The sequence below is a fragment of the Coffea eugenioides genome, chromosome 2 (assembly GCF_003713205.1).
Source record: "Coffea eugenioides isolate CCC68of chromosome 2, Ceug_1.0, whole genome shotgun sequence".
Lineage (NCBI taxonomy): Eukaryota > Viridiplantae > Streptophyta > Magnoliopsida > Gentianales > Rubiaceae > Coffea > Coffea eugenioides.
The window spans coordinates 11,265,423-11,284,261 of NC_040036.1; the positions used below are offsets into that span (position 1 = coordinate 11,265,423).

At 33.7% G+C, this 18,839-nt stretch overlaps 1 protein-coding gene across 1 annotated transcript; it reads left to right on the forward strand.

The window, feature by feature from the left end:
* Window positions 1-10,286: 10,286 nt before the first annotated feature.
* LOC113762475 lies at window positions 10,287-12,392 on the forward strand. Its single transcript, XM_027305939.1, has 2 exons — window positions 10,287-11,100; window positions 11,571-12,392. The coding sequence occupies exons 1-2, from the start codon at window positions 10,482-10,484 to the stop codon at window positions 12,200-12,202; spliced, it is 1,251 nt and encodes a 416-aa protein (XP_027161740.1). The 5' UTR covers window positions 10,287-10,481; the 3' UTR covers window positions 12,203-12,392.
* Window positions 12,393-18,839: the final 6,447 nt, after the last annotated feature.

Here is an 18,839-nt window from a genome sequence, read left to right on the forward strand (position 1 = left end):
AGTACCCAAATGTTTTGTTAAATCTATCTAGCCAGTGCTTGTGGTTTCATTAATTATATGTGATAACTTTGAACCCAAAATTAAGCCTCCCAGAATGGATTATTCCTGTATGATTTGCAATTGATGTATCAGTTAATGCCTTAATGGATGGTCTCTATCAACGTTTTAAAATTTGATCAGTCAGCACACAAATTAATTGGAAGTCGTGTGCATCCAAAATATTACGTGCAAAACAATTGGCAAGTCATTGAAAGTTATAAAAGAAAATGAAAAAAATGTCAAATCATATTAAAAATCAGTCAACAAGTACCCGTATATTGCACTTGTCAGTCCAAAAATAGTAGTCGAACTTCATGGGGAAAAAAAAGTAAAGAAGAAATTTCATCTCTACATGTGTGTTCATGTTCTAGAAACACTCACTACCTATAAGTTCTGCAACACATTTTTAGTCGATTTAACATGCAACTGTCTGAAATAGAATAATGAATAATACATTTTGGGAACTTTTAATAAATTTATCACATATTTTGGGTATTAAATGTTTTAATCAAGAAAATGAAAGCACAAGAGAATTTACGTTCCAAAAAAAAAAAAACCAAGAAATTCTCAATTTTCCCAAACAAAGTCACACCGAATTTATGTGTGTAACGTGTCATTAAATGTCGGACATGAACAACAAGTGTACTAGTATGTAGATGCCAAAAAAATAAAAGAAAAAGCAAGAAATCAGCAATTTTTCCCAAGACATATTCAAGTGGAATTTATGTTTGTAGTATGCCATTTTAATGTAGATATAAGGCGATTGAAATATGTTTTAAGGATGCATTATAGTACTTTAACAGCTGTAATGTAAATTTTTCAGAAAAAGTCCAGTCTTAGATCTTTTAATATGACAGTAGTATACTCCTATTTAGTATACTTAAAATGTTTGAGAACAAATCATGGTATAAACATTGGTATTTTTATATTAAGAAATATAAGGGCTTTTATTGTACTCCCTCCGTCCTAATAATTTAATCATGTTTGGAGAATCCAACCTTTTAAAAATAATAATAGTTTGATTGTGATGTTTGTGTTTCTCTTTTCAATTTTAACCCCACAATTTAAATTTGAATGGTGACATGCATATGATTAGAAAGAAAGACAATAATGAAAGAGAGACTAAAAGTGGTTTAACTTTCCCAACATAATAAATATTTTGAGTTATTCCAATATGGTCCCAAGGCAAGCTGCCCTTTCTTTTGTGTTGTCTATAGAAATGATCATACGCTTTGCAGAATATTATCACATTTTTGTCATATCTTTTGTTTTTAGGTGAACCTTTTCCTGGATCACTCTCAAGTTATGGACCCGGAGTGTCTTCGAGGGCGCAACCTGGGGAAAAATCATACATCAGTTCTTGGTTCTTCACATTTTCTATTCTAATTAACTTGGGAAGTGTATAGGGAATTAAAATACTTGAATATGTTATTCACGTTTTCAGATACTGCCGGTGTCGTAATTTATGTTTTCAGCATCTGGTTTTGCATGGACCTTTCGCTTACAATGTGATTTGTTCGTTAATGATCAACGCAGAATTTCTATGGGTTCCCTTGTTTAAAATTTGCTGCCTGAGATCACATTCATCTTTTGACTGCTTTGTCAATGAATATATCATGTCCAAACTTGGCACTTCCGTTTCCTTTCCAGCCCAAAACTAATACTATACAGTTGTCCAAAGCGAATATGGAAGTGAGTGTATCCTGATAATGACAAAGCAGAGGTAGAAGACCGCGCGGGAACAATGGGAGAAAGTCAAACAAGCCATATGATATTGTTGACGTCCTCATCAAGCGATTTTTTCTGTTATAAGTTTTCATTCTGCAGCATTTTGTAGAGTTGAGATGTTATCTAGATCCTTGCCTTGGCTATGACATTAACATAATGGCCAACTAGCATGAGCCAACCACCTCATTGCTTGCATTGGCACAGAAATGTTGATTGTGAGGTCTGTAAATCTGCTTGCTTGTTAGTGTCTTTGAGGTTTTGCTTATGAGATCTTTTCAAGGTAAGAGTAAAATGTACGTTTATGGGTAAAGGGGGAAAGTAAGCTTTGTAGTCTCTATGACTTTTTCCATTTGTAGTGTCCAATATCCGTCTCTTCTGATCAACCCGAGGCAACGAGGAAACCAAAAACATAAACAGAAATTGTATTAATTTCCTTTATTTTGCAGATTATTTCAAGAAAACTGCTTACATTTCTAGCTACAACTGATACAAGAGTAGAAGCATAACTAAATGGTGAAATGTGCGAGAACATGGACACAACTAACCTGGGAGACTAGTTACAAAAAATTCCCTGAAGAGTGATTATGATGCTAACTAACTTGGGCATCTTGTAGCTTCCAAGGGCTGTTTCAGCCTATCAGGCGGAGTGAGGACTTTGACTTTTAAACAGAGTTCATGCTAGGTAACTTGGACAAAACCAGATCATAGTCTAGAATTGTCACGATGGGACTATACTACCACCAACAAGTTGATCATTAGTCTAGAGCAATGACTTTTCTGTGCCATATTTCCGGTTAGCCTTCATTGGCACGATTAGCCAAATAATAGTTTAAATTTCTCAATGTGGAAATTCAGCACAACCCAGAAATTGATGATTGGCCTACAATCAAGATGTTTGTGCCATGTTCCTTGTTAGTCTTCATAGACACTGTTGGCTACTGGGAAAGCAAAGGATTGCCTTCGAAGAACAGCTTGAGAAATCATTGTACTTTTAATCAACTATGGCATTGCTGGGCCAAATAGTAAACCATTTCCATCCCCTTTTTGTTTGCATCAAATCATAATTTTGTTGACAAACCAATAGCCATTTATCTTCATAGCAACGTAGGACCCCAAAAACAAAAAAAACAAAAAAAAAAAAGAATGAATCTAACAGGTGCTGGCTGAAAATCTCATATCTCCCCTCAAGTAAGTAGAATTTTTTTTTTGATTTATTGATTATGGATCTTGATTTATTTCACCAGGCAAGTGCCTACCTTGCTTTATGAATGTGGGATTATTTATGGAAAATCTTATACTAATCAACAATACAAATTAGGGATAATTTCAGAAACCTCCACTTAGGTTTTCGACAATTTCACTCGGCTCCCTTGAGATTTACATAATTACGGAGATCTCCCTTGATGTGATAAAAACACAACACTGCCCTTCATTCATTATCAACTCATTAAAAAATTCTATTAACTATTAAAGCTCTCTCATTTATTATCAACCAATAATTCAAACTACATCTTTCCCATTGAACTATCTATCATCTTCCTCCTATATCCATTTTCCTTTCAAACTCATTTATTTATTAATATCAACCAAATGTGTACTGTCGCCACTAATAAAATCACCATACACACCAAATCACCAATACTTATATATCTTGGTATTTTTTCCAATTCTCGATTTTTCACTATTATTAAATAGTTTCCTTGCCCATTTTTGCTTCCAATTTTTGATAGGCATTAGCAACTTAAAATTGTCAAATGACAAATTGAGTGCTAATTTCATTATCAAACCAGATGGAGATCAAAATAGTGATAGTGATAAAAAATAAAAATTTAAGGATAGGAAGTGAAAAAAAAAAGTATTCTTGGTATATATTTATAACTACGTTGTATTTCTATTTTTGATTTACAATTATTGATGTCATTCCTATAGAGAGAATTTGATTGATTTTGAATTATGTGCCAATGGAGTATATTGAATATTAATATTAGTAGTGATGATTCAGATTATTTTGTATTAAAAAGTTGGCAGCCATGGAATTAAAATTTAGGGATATTGATGAATATTGTTGTGTATTAAATAAAATCTGATATTGATATAAGATTGTGGGTAAGTTTTTGGGTATCTGATATAGCATTTATAGCTGATATAATGGTCTATATCAGAAATTTTTAGGTAAAAAATGAACATTAGAACAAAGATAAGTGTTTATTTATTGGTGATTTGGATGTTGATGGACAGGTAATAGTGATCACAAGTAAAGATAAATGAAATAGAGACTGCAAACCATCTTTTCCATTTACATTTTTGTTGTGAATTATAATTCAAGGGCATTATAGAAATTTTGAGAAAAAGTATAGCCTTTTGGCCTAAAATGTTACTTAAATAGTGATAATAAGAGAGATAGGTGTAATTTTTAGAACTTAAGGGGAGTTTTCTGCAATTGTCAAAAATTTCAGGGGAGGTATGTGAAATTAACCCTACAAATTAAGTGATAGAAATAAGGGATAATTTCAGAAAGCACATTTGAGATTTCTGACAATTTCACTCTACTTCCCTTATGTTTAAGAAATTAAACTTACCTCCCTTAACATAGTAAAATACCTATAATGCCCTTCACTTAGTAGACAATTTGAAATTTAAAGTAATAAATTTACAAAATCTAAAAAAAAATCTATTTTGCTGTCTCTTGTCTATTTTCTAGTTAATATAATCTTTTTTTTATTATCTTCAGTTTTGTGGATATTAACAATTTGAAATTACAAAATCTACAAAGGGAGTAGATTATATGTCAAATTAGAAGAAAATGAAGAGACTCGCAGTGATAGAGAAATAAATAATAAAATTGATGATTGAAATAGGAAAAAGAACTAAAGATGTGGAATTTGTCATATTTTGTTTGTTGTTAAGAAAAAATTTTATAAAATGTTAATAATTACATAATGCTTTCTTTCATTGGATTAGAAATTTTTATTATGATTTTATTGTGGAAGTAGAATTTATTCTCACATTTCAGATATTAATATTTTTAAAGCCATATGAGGGTTATAATGGTGGTTTTAGGTCAAATTAGTTTATTTTTTAGTATTGATATTTAATTTGGAGGTATAAAATTAGTTGTCAATGGGGTTTTTTTGTGTATGTGTGTATGTATTTTTTATCGTGGAAGTATGGATATTGTCTATGCAATTTGGAATCTTTAAGATGGTTATTTGATTTTAGAACTTATGTTTGGATAGTTCTTAGGGATTTAACTTGTTGATTTATGCAAAGTGTGGAAGAAAACGATTGAGTATACTATATTTTTCTTTTTTAGTTTTGTACAAAAGGGTAATTTAGAATTTTTGAAAGAAAATTTAAGTTCTTAGATCTACATCGTTACTAAACAGTAAAAGTATGAGAGGTATATGTAATTTTTAAAATCTGAAGAGAGCTCTTTGTAATTGTGAGAAACCTCAGGAGAGGTTTGTGAAATTATCCCTAGAAACAAACTGAAAAAATGACTCATTTATTTGATTTTAGGGATTTTATGTTTGTGTCTGTCGTATGTATAATAATGTTGTAATTTTGAATTGCTTTTTCTACTTGGACTCGGGATTATATGTCGCATGTGGTTCTAAAAAACGTTAGCTGTTGATGTTGATCCTTTCGGCAGTTGATATTTAATATCCATTTCCCTCCCTCACCGTTCCCTACTGAGAACATGTGCCAAGTTAATGTGCGCTGTGACCACGGGTTGCTAGAACTGAGTTAATGCATCATAAATGGTTGTATCAATTATTTCTGGTCTGTACTCTGTGGTGATTTGACTTCATAGATATGTGTTCCCTAGAGAAAACAAATTAAGTGTCATGCTTCTATTAGAAGCCCATAATCAAGTTTTAGTTGTATACTTGTATTGTATTTATAAACTATATTTGATTTTATTCGCAAAATTACCTAAAATACCCTTCCCAAAACCTACTATTGTCTAAAGACTCATTATTGTCCAAGAGCTCTATAGTCTTTACACTTTGTTTGAAGTTATGGACATGCTTGTTACTTTTATCTAAACTCTGCAAGGGGTCAATTAATCAGCCTTTTTGAAGTAACTCTACATAGCATTTTTTCGATAAACAGGGCATTTTTCATGTGGCTCCATCATTATTTACCTCGATTGGTCGTTAACTGTGGTGGTTTTTCCTTCTTCTTTCTTTCTCCTGGTTTTAAACAGTAACAATGTTTTAAGCAATTAAAGTTTCACCCACTATTGTCCTGCTAGTCCATTAGTTGTTCCACACTTGTATGTGATACCTAATTCAATGATTCTGGCACTTGAATGCAAGATTGACTCCGTTTTCCTCTGGTACCCGAACCAATTCGAGAAGTAGAAGCAAATGAAGTGGAGTCCGGGCAACTACTTTCAACTCTTTCTGCTTGGTACGCATAATAGACCCTGATGGTCCTTTGCATCTCCTCAATTACTACTTTTTTATTGTCTAGCATCAAACTGGGGGGCCAAAAAAAAAAAACGAAGCCCAGAGGTTAATTTTTTCTGCATTATATATGATGGTGAGAAAGGAATAATTTGGTGCAATAAAACTAGTCAAAGCAAAGGATTGGTATGCTTCCAAATTTAGACATCCCCCCAGGCCGCCTTTACTTGGGGATATATCTGGGTTCAATTGTAGTTCTCTTCTGAAAGTCTTCTAGTGTATCAAAACGGTTGTTGAGTTGGGCAGAGCATACATAGTTCAAGTATGCAATTTCTCTGTTGTTTATAGAGCCAACTTGGTCTTAAGTGTATGAGTTTTGGTGAAGAAACACCAAGAAGGAAACAAAAACGAATCAACGGCTACCAATTCAGATAGACCATAAGATGTAAAGAAGGAGAGAATCTCTCTCTCTCTCTCTCTCTCTCTCTCTGGGTGAAATATTAAAGAGTGAGTTCTTCCTTTAAAATGGTAATAATACTATAGATGATAAACTCTACATGTTCAAACGAAATTCAAGGACTTAATGAATTCTTTGTGGACATTTATCTGCCAGAATAATCTACAGATTATGGGTAAAATGGGGCCTATATGGTGATAATGTGGATTGCAGGGATGAAGGATTCTTAGCAGAGAAATGGAAGGAACACTAAAAATTTCAGTTATCCGTCGCTTTTAACAATTTTGTCCATTACTAGCCGTTTCCCCACACTTATAAATGTTTTCTTGACCCCAAGACACAGTTTGGCCGATAAGAACATTAATCAGATGACCGTGAGATTTTTAATCCAAGTGCCCCGTTCTTCTCTTTCTCTCTCTATCATCTCTTATAAAGCTTGAAATCTCTTCTAAAACAAAACAAAAAACAAAAAAAAAGAGGGAGGTAAGTTCATTCATATTTTAGTATCTTGTAACCTCTGATTTTAGCTTTTTTTTTTTCTAGCTTAAGAAAATTCAAAGCCTAAAAGAAAAACAATTGAAATATCCCAATAACAGGTTATTTAAAAGGGATAATTTCACATACCTCCCCTGAGGTTTCTGACACTTGCACTGACACCCCCAAGGTTTTAAAAATTTCACTGACCTCCGCTGGCAGAGATTTGGAACCCTTTGCTTACATCATGATAGCTGAAATTACCACTTTGTCCTATGAAATTGGGACTAATAACTAATGTAAATTTGGGGAAAAAATGCATCAAAATTAGTTAATTACATTTAACTAGAATAACATAAATTTGATGTCTAATTAAGCTAATTAAAACTCCATTACAAAAAGGTGCCAATTGAGGAAGAAATTTGGTGCCATTTTTGTGACTGGTATGCTTTGACAAAGATGATTGAACAAATTTCTAATATTGTAGCCATGTAACTAGAAGGGAAGAAATAGAGAAGAAAGAGACAAAGGAAAAAGAAGAAGAAAATGGAGACAAAGTGAAGATGCTATTCATTTATTAGGACTAAAGCTGATTTAAAGCAGAAATCAAGGTATAAATTTTCTTTTCATCAGAGCCTACTATTACAAAGTGTTCTTGTGAATTGGTTTCAAGAAAACTAGTATATTATCTACAGTACATTATGAACTACTTTGCTTGATCAGTAGATTTTTTAGTTGGTAATAAAACTAAATTCTTGTACTTCATGTATCATGTTGTTATGTGTAAATTTAAACTATGAGAAAGGGATAATAGAAAGATATTAAGAGTTGAAATAAATATTGGTGTATTGTTTTAAATCTTATGTTAAGTAAAAGTTGTATTTTGTTGTTGAAAGATGAGGGTGAATTCCATGATTCTCCCCTATGGTTTGAAGAGGCTATAATTTCTACTAAATGTTTTCAATATGAACTCTAAATGCAGCACAAAACAATAACTTTATATGCACCCAAACCCTTGCTGCTCATAATCATAATCTCGAGGGTGTAGATGTAATTGTGATGTTTACATACATTTCCACCTGAATAAAAAATCTGGCAGTTAAAACTTGCAGGTAGCCGTTGCTATGCCTGTTAAAACGTTGCTTATGTTTCCGTGTGATGTTTGAAAGTTTTTGAATTATATTGACACTCCCTCAACTTTACTAATCATTTCAATCTTTTGATAACTTGCAATCTTCTACTAATACAGGGACCAAGAGGGCATTGATGGAATAAAAATCTCATCTTACTCATGAAAATAATATTTTAAGCCTATTTGGACTGAATTGTTGCCAAAATCTCAAAAGGGTGGTTAGTGAAAATTTTAAAATCTTAGGGGTGTCAATGCAAGTGTCAGAAACCTCAGGGGAGGTTTGTGAAATTATCCCTATTTAAAATCAAATAGTATCAATCAAAAACAGGGCCCTCCACGATGCAACGATTTGAATGAGCTTTGTACTTGATAACGTGCTACCGCATTACTACTTTGTTTTGTGTAATAAATGAAGAATCTCTGGGGCAAATAAACAACACGCCACTAAACTCCTCGTGTTTTAAAAGTTCACATACATTAAAGAGGCATTGGGATTAATATTCTGGACGGCTCTGTCGTAGCAAATTGGGCAAATTTCACTTTACCCCCTTGTTGTTTAAAGTTTTTTTTACATAACTCTCCTATGGTTTCAAAAAATATACATAACATCTTTATGGTTTGAATTAAAGTATCAAAGTGACGGGAATGACCATTCGTAACGGAGTCACCTAAAATATCAAAAATACCCTTATATAAAGTTGAAAATTATTTATTAATCAAGGGGGGTTATGTGTATATTTTGAAAACCATAAGGGAGTTATATGGTAAAGTATTAAACCATACGGAGGTTATATAGTAAAATATAAAAATCATACGGGGTTAATGTGTCATGTATTTATAAGGGTAATTTCGACATTTTTAGAAATTCCGTTATTAGTGACTATTTCCGTCACTTTGACACTTTGTTCCAAATCATGAGGGGATTATGTATAGTTTTTGAAATCATATGAAGGTTACGTAAAAAAATGCTAAACCATAAGGGGTAAAATGTAATTTGCCCTAGCAAATTTGATGACAGCCTTTTTCCTGTTAAGGGCCATGCATGTTTTTCCCATATGGATATGGGGCAGTCAATAACCAGTAAGCTGTCAATGCTTTTGCACCATTAGGATTATAATTGTGTGTTTTTTTTTTTATAATTACACCAGCTGATTTTACATGTATTTTAGTTTGCTTGTGATGTGAATTCATAAGCTCCCCTGAAGTTTATCACGTTTACGAAGTACCCCTACTCTAATTTTGAAATTACAATGACTTGACCAAAACCATTTTTTTTTTTTTTTTTTTTTTTTTTTTGTCGACACTGGGGGTTGTCCGAGTCAAGACCCGAAGGCGGCCCGACTAATCCCCAGCGGCCCGGGAGGAGAGGCCCCATCCCCCCAAGCACGGTAACCCTGCACGACTCGAACCCCTGGCAAGCGCTCCTAAGGAGGCGTGCGCTGCCAGATGAGCTGCCCAGGAGGGGCTGACCAACCAATTTGACTAGCTAAATTACCATCTATTGTAAAATTAAACTTATTCGCCCATCATTGCAATTTGACTGACTTTTCTCTCTTAATTTTGAAATTGTCAGGTCAGATTTTAAACATTTTCTCTAATATGACACAAGTCTCATGAAAAGTATAATGAATGAATTTTCCAGATTCATTAACAGCAGTACCCTGTCTCGACTGTATATACTTGAGGGGTCAAAGTTAGCATTTATACACATTCAATATTCAAAGTCACCACGTTGTTCGATGTTCTGTTCCTGTGTTTTCCCTTTCAACATTAGAAGTCCTCGGAAAAATCTCATGCGAAGTTTTTTGACGTGTAAGTGTTTTGAGGAGTGCGAATATCATTTTTCGTCTGACAACTTCAATTTAAATTAATATACAAAAATACTTAATTAACAAACAATAACCGATAAATGCATTATTTTCAATGCTTAAGATGAGAGAAGGTGAGAGATATGCATCACGAGAAGTTGAAATAAAATGAAATGAAATTACGCATATATATATATATATGTATGTATATAGTGCCACAATAGTTGGCCCAAGAATGGAAACAGTGTGACAAATATGGTCACTTTTGATTCTTGTAAAACTAGAAACAACACATGGAAGAAAGATATGTTTCCCTGGTTTATTATCTAATATCTGCTCTATAGAACAAAATCTTGATGAAGGATTTAAAAGGTTTTTTGTCTTGTACACCAAAAGCCTTAAAGGGCCAAGAAGGATAGCTTGGTGGAAAGATGCCTGCTGTCTGGTTTGCTCTCAAGAGATCGTTGCACTGTAAATCAGGGCCAGCAGATGTTCACGATCCAAAGGTGAGTGGAAACAAAAATGATAATAATCTGAGCAATATTTTGACAAAGAAAACAGGCAGGTCTGGATGTTCAAGGTCTATTGCAAATCTCAGAGATGTTATTCATGGAAGCAAGAGGCATCTGGAGAAGCCCCCAATATGTAGTCCAAGATCCATCGGAAGCAGTGAACTTCTGAACCCAATTACTCATGAGGTGGTGCTCAGTAATTCAACTTGTGAACTGAAAATAACTGGCTGTGGTTTCTCAGATGTTAATTGTACCAATGGTGGTGTAGAAAGTGGTTGTTCAGCCTTTGTGGGAACCCTGAAGCCAGGAACTCCAGGCCCTGGAGGCCACCATCCTAAAGGCCTAGCTAGTCCTGCAAGGAGGAGTTCCAGCAGCCTTTCCAGGAGGAGGGCCTCTGGATTTGGTGGTAATAGCTCTAGAACCAGGTATTCCTTTGGAGCAGATTCCCATGGCTTTTCACCTTTAGCCTGCCATAAATGTGGTGAGCAATTTGTAAAGTGGGAAGCAGCTGAAGCACATCACCTATCCAAGCATGCTGGTAAGAGATAATTATGCAATAAAAAAAATTCTCTTTATGAGTTATATCACTTGTTCTGTACAACTGAAACTGAATCCAAAGGAACAGGAATGTTTGATAGATCATGCTTCTCTTCAGTTAGTGTTTTAAATGATTCAGTTCCAGTCCTGCCATACATATAAATCGGACTTCGCAAGGTCTTGTGCAAGATTAATCTCTAAGAAGAAATTCATTGGGAACCATTTGAATAGAATCATTGTGAATAGGGAAAATATCTTCGACTTCATTTGGTACCTTTTGGAAGTTTGTCACAAACTTGCAATGCCAAGGCACATTTAGCCTATACTCTTTCTCTTGACTAGTTCATAAGCCTCAAATTTGGACAGGTATGATTCAATCATTGCAATTTGCATCTTTTGCATAATAATCACCAATCTGTGGTCTTTGATTGACGTTTCTGTCATATTTAACCATGTTTCCTTCTTCTGCAGTTACTGAACTTCTTGAAGGAGATTCTTCTAGGAAAATAGTGGAGATAATATGCCGGACTAGCTCGTCAAAATCTGATAACAATGCTGGAGGAATAGAGAGGATTTTGAAGGTCCACAATATGCAAAAGACACTAGCTCAATTCGAAGACTATAGAGAAACGGTGAAGATCAAAGCTAGCAAACTTGCCAAAAAACACCCGCGGTGCTTGGCCGATGGCAATGAACTTTTAAGGTTCCATGGCACAACAGTTGAATGCCCCCTTGGGACGAATGGCTCAGCCAGCCTATGTACGTCTGGCAAATGCGGCGTTTGTCAAATCCTAAGACATGGTTTTTCGACGAATAAGGAATCGAACAATGGGATTGGCGTTTTCACAGCATCCACAAGTAACAGAGCATTTGAATCAGTTGAAGTTTCTGATGATAAAACTTCTCTAAGGAAGGCTCTAATAGTATGCAGAGTAATTGCAGGCAGGGTTCATAAACCACTGGACAATGTCCAAGAACTGGCTGGTCAATCAGGTTTCGATTCATTGGCTGGAAAAGTTGGCTTATACTCTAATATTGAAGAACTCTATTTGCTCAATGCCAAAGCTCTCCTTCCTTGTTTCGTGGTGATTTGCAAAACATAAAAGAAAGATTGCATTGTTAAAGACAAAATATATATAATTTTTTCTGTATCAAATTCCCTTCTGCAATTTTTTTTTCTCTTCAAGGACAATTGTTTTACTTATATTGAACTTTCCATTAATGATCTCGTTCTTTCCTTCTGTAGTTTGAAAGTTGGAAATGGAATGGGGGTACTCTTTTCTTTTGGATTAATCTTTCCTACGCTGACACTGTCGGTGTTGAATAAATGACAACTATACAAAATTTGAATTTAAAATTCAACATTTGTACACATATCATGGATCAAACGGTGATAATGTATATATTATCAATATATATAAAATTTACTCCTTTTGTTTTTGCACGAATGATGAAACTGAATCTGTCTCATATCAAGTGTACAGTCCCCCCCCCCCCCCCTCTTTTTATTTATCTTCAGGTACATGTCTTTCTTTTTTCCAACTTGAATTATTCATTTGGAGAATCGGGAATGGGGCAGATAAAATGGAGTAATTGTATACCTACCAAAGAGTAAACATTCAAGGGAAAGAATTCCCGCCTAATCACAAGGTTCACTTTTCACTGTACATCTCGTTTGTCCTCTTCTTAAAAAAGATAAATTAAAAAAAAAAAAATCCTTCCAAATTTACACCAAATCTTTCCAAATTATGGATGATTCATTTCTTTGGGGATTTCTTAATTCAATCCAAAGATATGCACGTTCAGTTAACGAAAACGCCCAGAAATCTAGCAGTACATGTAGTACGTCCTCTATTGCATTGGGATTTGAATTTAATTTGTGAAAACGGACAAATATCCCAGTTGAATGTCTGTGTAGCTGGAGCAACATACAAGACAAGATAGAAAATTGATCTCTCGACTCGTCCGAGTTCAGAAAATTGATTGCGTTGTCTTGCTATAGGGGCCCAGCATGCTTTTTTTTTTTTTTGGTTTTTTTAACGTCTGCCTAAAACTTAAAAGTTAGAACTAGGGAATATGGTTCAAACCCTCCCATACAAATTCAAATTAACAAAATTCGGTTCCAATTTAAGTTTTCAATCACTGCATGTAGTCATTTTTAATGTATAAAAATGTCCATCACACTAGCAAAAATGAATAGAAATTGGATCCGATCTCACTGTTTTAGGGAAAATATGAATATGATTTGAATCAGATCCTATTTTTTTAGGAGCAAAAATGAATATAGATCGATTTATTTGTTTAACTAGATATTGGATCTAACCTTTTTGTCTTTAAGAAAATGACAATGTGTGAGTCTCATGATGGATTCAAGGTAAAAAGTGGTCGAAAACTTAAATTGCGGTCAAATTTTACTGACTTAATTTTGTGAGGATTGAAATTATCATTTCAAAAGTAAAGAACGAAAAAATTTATTTGACAAAATATGATGTGCGTTTTGAACGATTTTCCCTTAAAACTACGTCTCCTGTATATTTTCTTTTGACATGCTTTTTCTGGTAGTTCCATATCCTTTACTTCACTAATTTTGATCTTTAAGTCGTGCTTTATTGTCCTTAAACATCAATCGGACATCAGCTGGTTACTCTTTCCTCTATACACTGAAAAAATATGAAATAATATAATACTAACTGCAAATTTAAATGCATTTCTTTTATATGATATTATTGCTTAAAGAAAAATTAATTGTACATATGTTTGTGGCTGCTAGCCCTAGCATTCTAGTGTATCTGAGAGGTTACAACTGAAAGTCATAATGTGATTTAATTAGATTTACTTTCAGGAGAGTTACGAGTCCCATAAAACCTTCGTAACACCCTGAACTTTAGCGTGGACAACTACGGATAACATCACAGAAATTTGCAGTTCACGTACTATGACATCAAATTAAATTCTAGATGCAAGAATGATATGTTTTTGCAGCAAGTTGGATTCGCAAAATTTCAGCAAATAAAGACAATTTTCGCCGTTGCTGAGAACCAAAAGATTTTGCCAACTACCCCTTGATGTGCAGGCAAAAAAACAAAAAAAAAAAATTGCCGTCAAAAAACTTTGACACAAAAAATTTTGAGTATTAATTTTGTCAAAACTTGCAGTTTAACCATAGGATTTATGTCCTTTTTTTTTTTTTTTTTACAACTGTCAACCCCTACTCCTACATCTATTCTAATTTGTACTAAAGTAGGGTCGAACTGAATCAAGGGGGGGTTAGAGAGAGAAAAAATCCCGCCTTTAAGTTAAAGGGATAAACTACTACACACCCTCGCATTTTACTGCCCGCAACCAACCAGAAGTTTGCACTTTATGCTTCACTTGATAGCTAAATCATCTAAGGAGAGAGTTGGTCATAGAGTTTATGTCTTGATGCACAAAAATTTCCTATTGTTATTCGCTACCAAGAATAGGTTTTAGGGCTTATTTTACTTACTTTGAAAACTAAAAAAATTTTAGGGATAAGATAACATATTCAATAAATTAATCTACAAAAATCATGACACGCCTAATTGATAGAAACAAAATAATATAAGAATTCCTAAAATCAGGAAGGTGAATCATTTTTCAGTCTGTTTCTAATGTAAATCTAAAATAAAATAAAAAAAAGTGGACCATCCTCATTCATTGTGTTTCTACAGTGTAGGGTTGTGCTCCGTGTAAAGTCATGGGGTATGAAATAGCATTTTCCTATCCAAAACATGTCAACAGAATAGTTGCCCACTTGCCCCAAATGCATGTTGCTCTATAAACATCTTCTCCGATCAGCCATGTCCCATGCCTTGAATTCTGACAACTTAGCTCCTCCCCTCCCCTGAGTAAGACTGAAAAAGATGGTGCTAAGTGCCAGGTTATCGCTTTAGAGTGACTGAAAAAGACGTGAGGAGGGCTGGGAGAATAAAAAAAAAAATTATCTAAGAGTGATGTCTCTTTATTTTTTCACATTTGAACTTAACAGATCAAAATTGAATCTGCATTTGTTGAATTGAAAATGTAGTATACGAAAAGATATTTCTGAAGATAACTATTATTTTACATACGATGATCCAAATGGCCCTCGGGACTTATTTTTTGTGAAAAATTCTTGCATATAGCCTTGTCTATATAGAAATTGATTATATTGAGTTAATCCATATTCCATCATAAAAAATTAAGATTAATTACAATTGTTTACCTAATATTTTAGGAATTAATCTCTTATACAATAATAATATACACACACACTAATAGCTTTAGATATATGCTACTTAATTTAAACTTAAACTTTATTGTTTATATATGATATGGGTCCAATATATGTCGGCTAAACCCATATTTTAAGCCAGTTTTGAACGAGAAAAGCAATAACAGTTGGGTCTGAAGGTTTTTTCCTGTTTAACCAAACCATGACCAGCCCAAGTTGGACTTGGAGTCGGGCTTAACCTCTTTGGGGATTGTTCGGGAAGGGAGTTAAGGAACAACATGGGTCATGAAAAAGAGGTGGATCAGCCCTTGAGATTCATCCACCAATATACCCAATCCATTGGACCAATTTTAAGCCCGCGTATATCCTTTTTAAAAAAAGAAAAAAGAAAAAAATCCCAATGCCTCCCATCCTCTATCCACGTTTGTGTTTTTTTTGTGGTTAGCTGAGAATTTTTCACTAATTTTGAGAATTTTACTGCTCAGTTTAGAAGTAATATATAGGCATATACCTTTACTAATCACCTCTAATTGCTTTCCCCCTTGTTCCATCTTCCAGGCCTCATATTGTAAATGTCGCAATATTAATAATTAATTATGTTCACCCGTAGCAAAAGTGTAAGTACACATTGCAAAACCAACTCATGATGCCTACTTTAATTTGAGAATATTTTAAAAACCAGAATATTTTATTCACCTGCCTACCTTTCAAGATACCCCGTGCACGTTTTGAGTTTTGACTCCCATCTGCAAAACAAAGCCATGCTCGTGATTGCCCAGGAGCACGTTGCCCAACCAGAGAGTTATCCCACCTAACAAATCCCCATCGCTTTCCAACCTTAACAAATATTCTACCATTCAGGGACGTATTGAGAAGCAGTTTTGTCCTTGATCTGAAAACCGAAATTCAACAAAATAACGGGGGATGAAAAACTTTGGTGACAAAGGGGAGAAACGTATTTATAGTTTATAGTAAAAACGGCAGTGTGCAGAAATCAGGGATGCTAATGTTGTAGAACGGCACACATTAAATTACAAAGCATAAAAAGGGGCCTGTGATGGTTAGTTAGCATAAATTGAAAAAAAATTGAAGTTTGAAATTTGAGAACTAAAACTTAATTGATATAGTCTAATTTGCTAAATCCTAAAGCCAAATCTATTTTGACAACCAACTGAATATGATGTGTATTTATAGTTGAATAGTAATGTTAGAGTTTGTTTTCATATTATACCAAGTTTTTAAATATTGCTTTGTGAAACTAATAAACTTAATGCTAATATGGAAAGCGTGTTTTTGTGTGTATGTATCTGAGTGAGAGAGAGAGTATATGTTTTTAGTTTGAAAATGTGTGCATTCAAGAGAATCAAAATAAATATTTTGTGAAAAGTGTCTTTTAGAAGAAAATGTGTAGAGAAGAGAGAGAGTGTGTGTGTATGCATATGAGATAGGGTGTGTGTGCATTTGTGAAGGTACGTGTGAAAAAGAATGTGCATGTGTGTGTGTGTGAGAGAGAGAGAGTGTACGCGCATGTATATATGTATATGTCCAAGAGAGAGACTGTATGCATGTGTTTTTTTTTTAAAAAAAAATTTCAGCAAGGAAGGGGTGAGACTTGAGAAGCAAGGAGGAAGAACTTCGACCTTAGCCACTAAACCAATGTCTCATTATTTAAAATGTATGTGTGTGTATGAGAGAGCATGTGCATATGGATAAAAGTAAGGCCTTTCTTGATAAACCAATTCAGCACATAAATTTAGTGGATTCAGATTTTAACATGTTCAGATGTGTTTAATAACAAAAAATAGAACATTTTAATTAATTAAGTGGATCTAAATTGTGTATGGAAAATTTACTCCAAAAAATAAGTGATATGAAAGTGTGTGTGTGTGTGTATGATAGAGGAAGTGTGTTTGCGCGTATATGTTTGTGTGAGAAGAAAGTATATGTATATTTGAATATTGTGCTAGTTAAAGAATTTAGCAACTTAAGTGATCTAACTTTCAATCAAATTTTTGCATAAAAATTAAGTAAATCTTAATGTATAAATATGTAAACAAATTAGGTTATCAAACAAACTTAATAGAAAAAGCACTTAATGCATTAAATTTAAGGCCCCGGCCCGCATGGGGTTGCGGTACATTTGCACAAAAAGTGTTTTTGGAAGACAAAAGCATCTTTAACATGTTTGGTGAGTATTAGTCCTAGAATTCAGGAGTGGATTTTTTGCCTATAAGAGCATTTTGGCATAAGTTCAAATTTGATGTTTTTAAAACAATTTTTATGTTTCAAAAGAATAAAAAATTTACTCTAACAATTTTATTAAAAAATTTGAACTAAATAAAGAGATAAATATGTTTTAGAAATTCAAAATTATGTATTATTAAATAGAAAAAGCACTTATGCAAGTATGCGCCCAAACAATAAAATTAAGCATTTAATAAGTACTTTGCCATGGATTTCATTTAATTGAAATGCTTCTTCATAAGTAACAGCAACCTAAATGGACCTTAATGGGGTTATCAAACTTCTTCATAGTAAATTAAAAACATAGCTACATCGAACATGAGTTAAAATTTTCAACAAACAAAGTCACGATAAAATGAAAAACGAGTAAAGTAATTAAAGCGATCTCTGATTAAGTACAATAACCAACTGAAAATTGGAATTATGTGTGTGTGTGTGTGTGTCTATAAATATATCTATATATATATATATATATATATATTATGGAGTTTTGGAAGAGCTGTATTCTGTACTTTAAAAAAAACTTTTAGCTTTTGAAGTTAAGCCACAATAGATCAGCTATAATTTAGCTTTTTGAAGTTAAGCTTCGATAATTCAATACAAGCAATAAAGACTAAAGAGCTATACTACATGCAAGTGCAAATTGGCTTAAATAGAAAAGGTCATCTTTTCTCAAGTGAGCCCGTCCGCCGCAAACAGATAAAAATTGAACGAAAAAAATCTTTTCTCAAGTGATAAAGTAAAGTTGATTTTGATGTAGGCTGGTAGTAACCTTCTAAGTAGGATTCTCTAATCTGCAAGCCAACCTCCCATGGCCAGTTTACAGAAACTAAGTAGCAGATCATACATATGTAGCACTAAAACATGTTTGATCTTATCGAAGAACATTTCCTTTTTATAAATTATTATTGACTATTGGCTTTAATTTTTTTTCAAATCGGCAGATTTTTTTTTTTTTTTTTTAAATGGGCAATATCTACCATAGTCCTACTCACACTATTAACTTCTAATTTTCTGCTCTTCGATCCCAATGGACTTCAAATTTGTCAACTTACAGTGCTAGCTGCTAACCAATACGCATAAGCTCTTCATGCAATCCGGGCATCTGACATATTTGTCTTTGACTCTTTGGTATAATTTTTTTTTTGCAAGCCACAACATCCTTAGCTTTGAGGAGTTGGTGAGAGTGGCCTCACGTGTTTACCGTCTACTTCCACAATTTGTTTAGCTGAAACCATATTTAACCCCCGTTGCTCGCTTTT

What these genes read in the sequence shown, in the direction of transcription:
- LOC113762475 (XM_027305939.1), top strand. Translation starts at nt 10,482, where the DNA reads ATGCCTGCTGTCTGGTTTGCTCTCAAGAGATCGTTGCACTGTAAATCA. An exon ending in TCACCTATCCAAGCATGCTG is followed by an intron (nt 11,101 to 11,570) that starts GTAAGAGATAAT and finishes CTTCTTCTGCAG; the next exon opens with TTACTGAACTTCTTGAAGGA.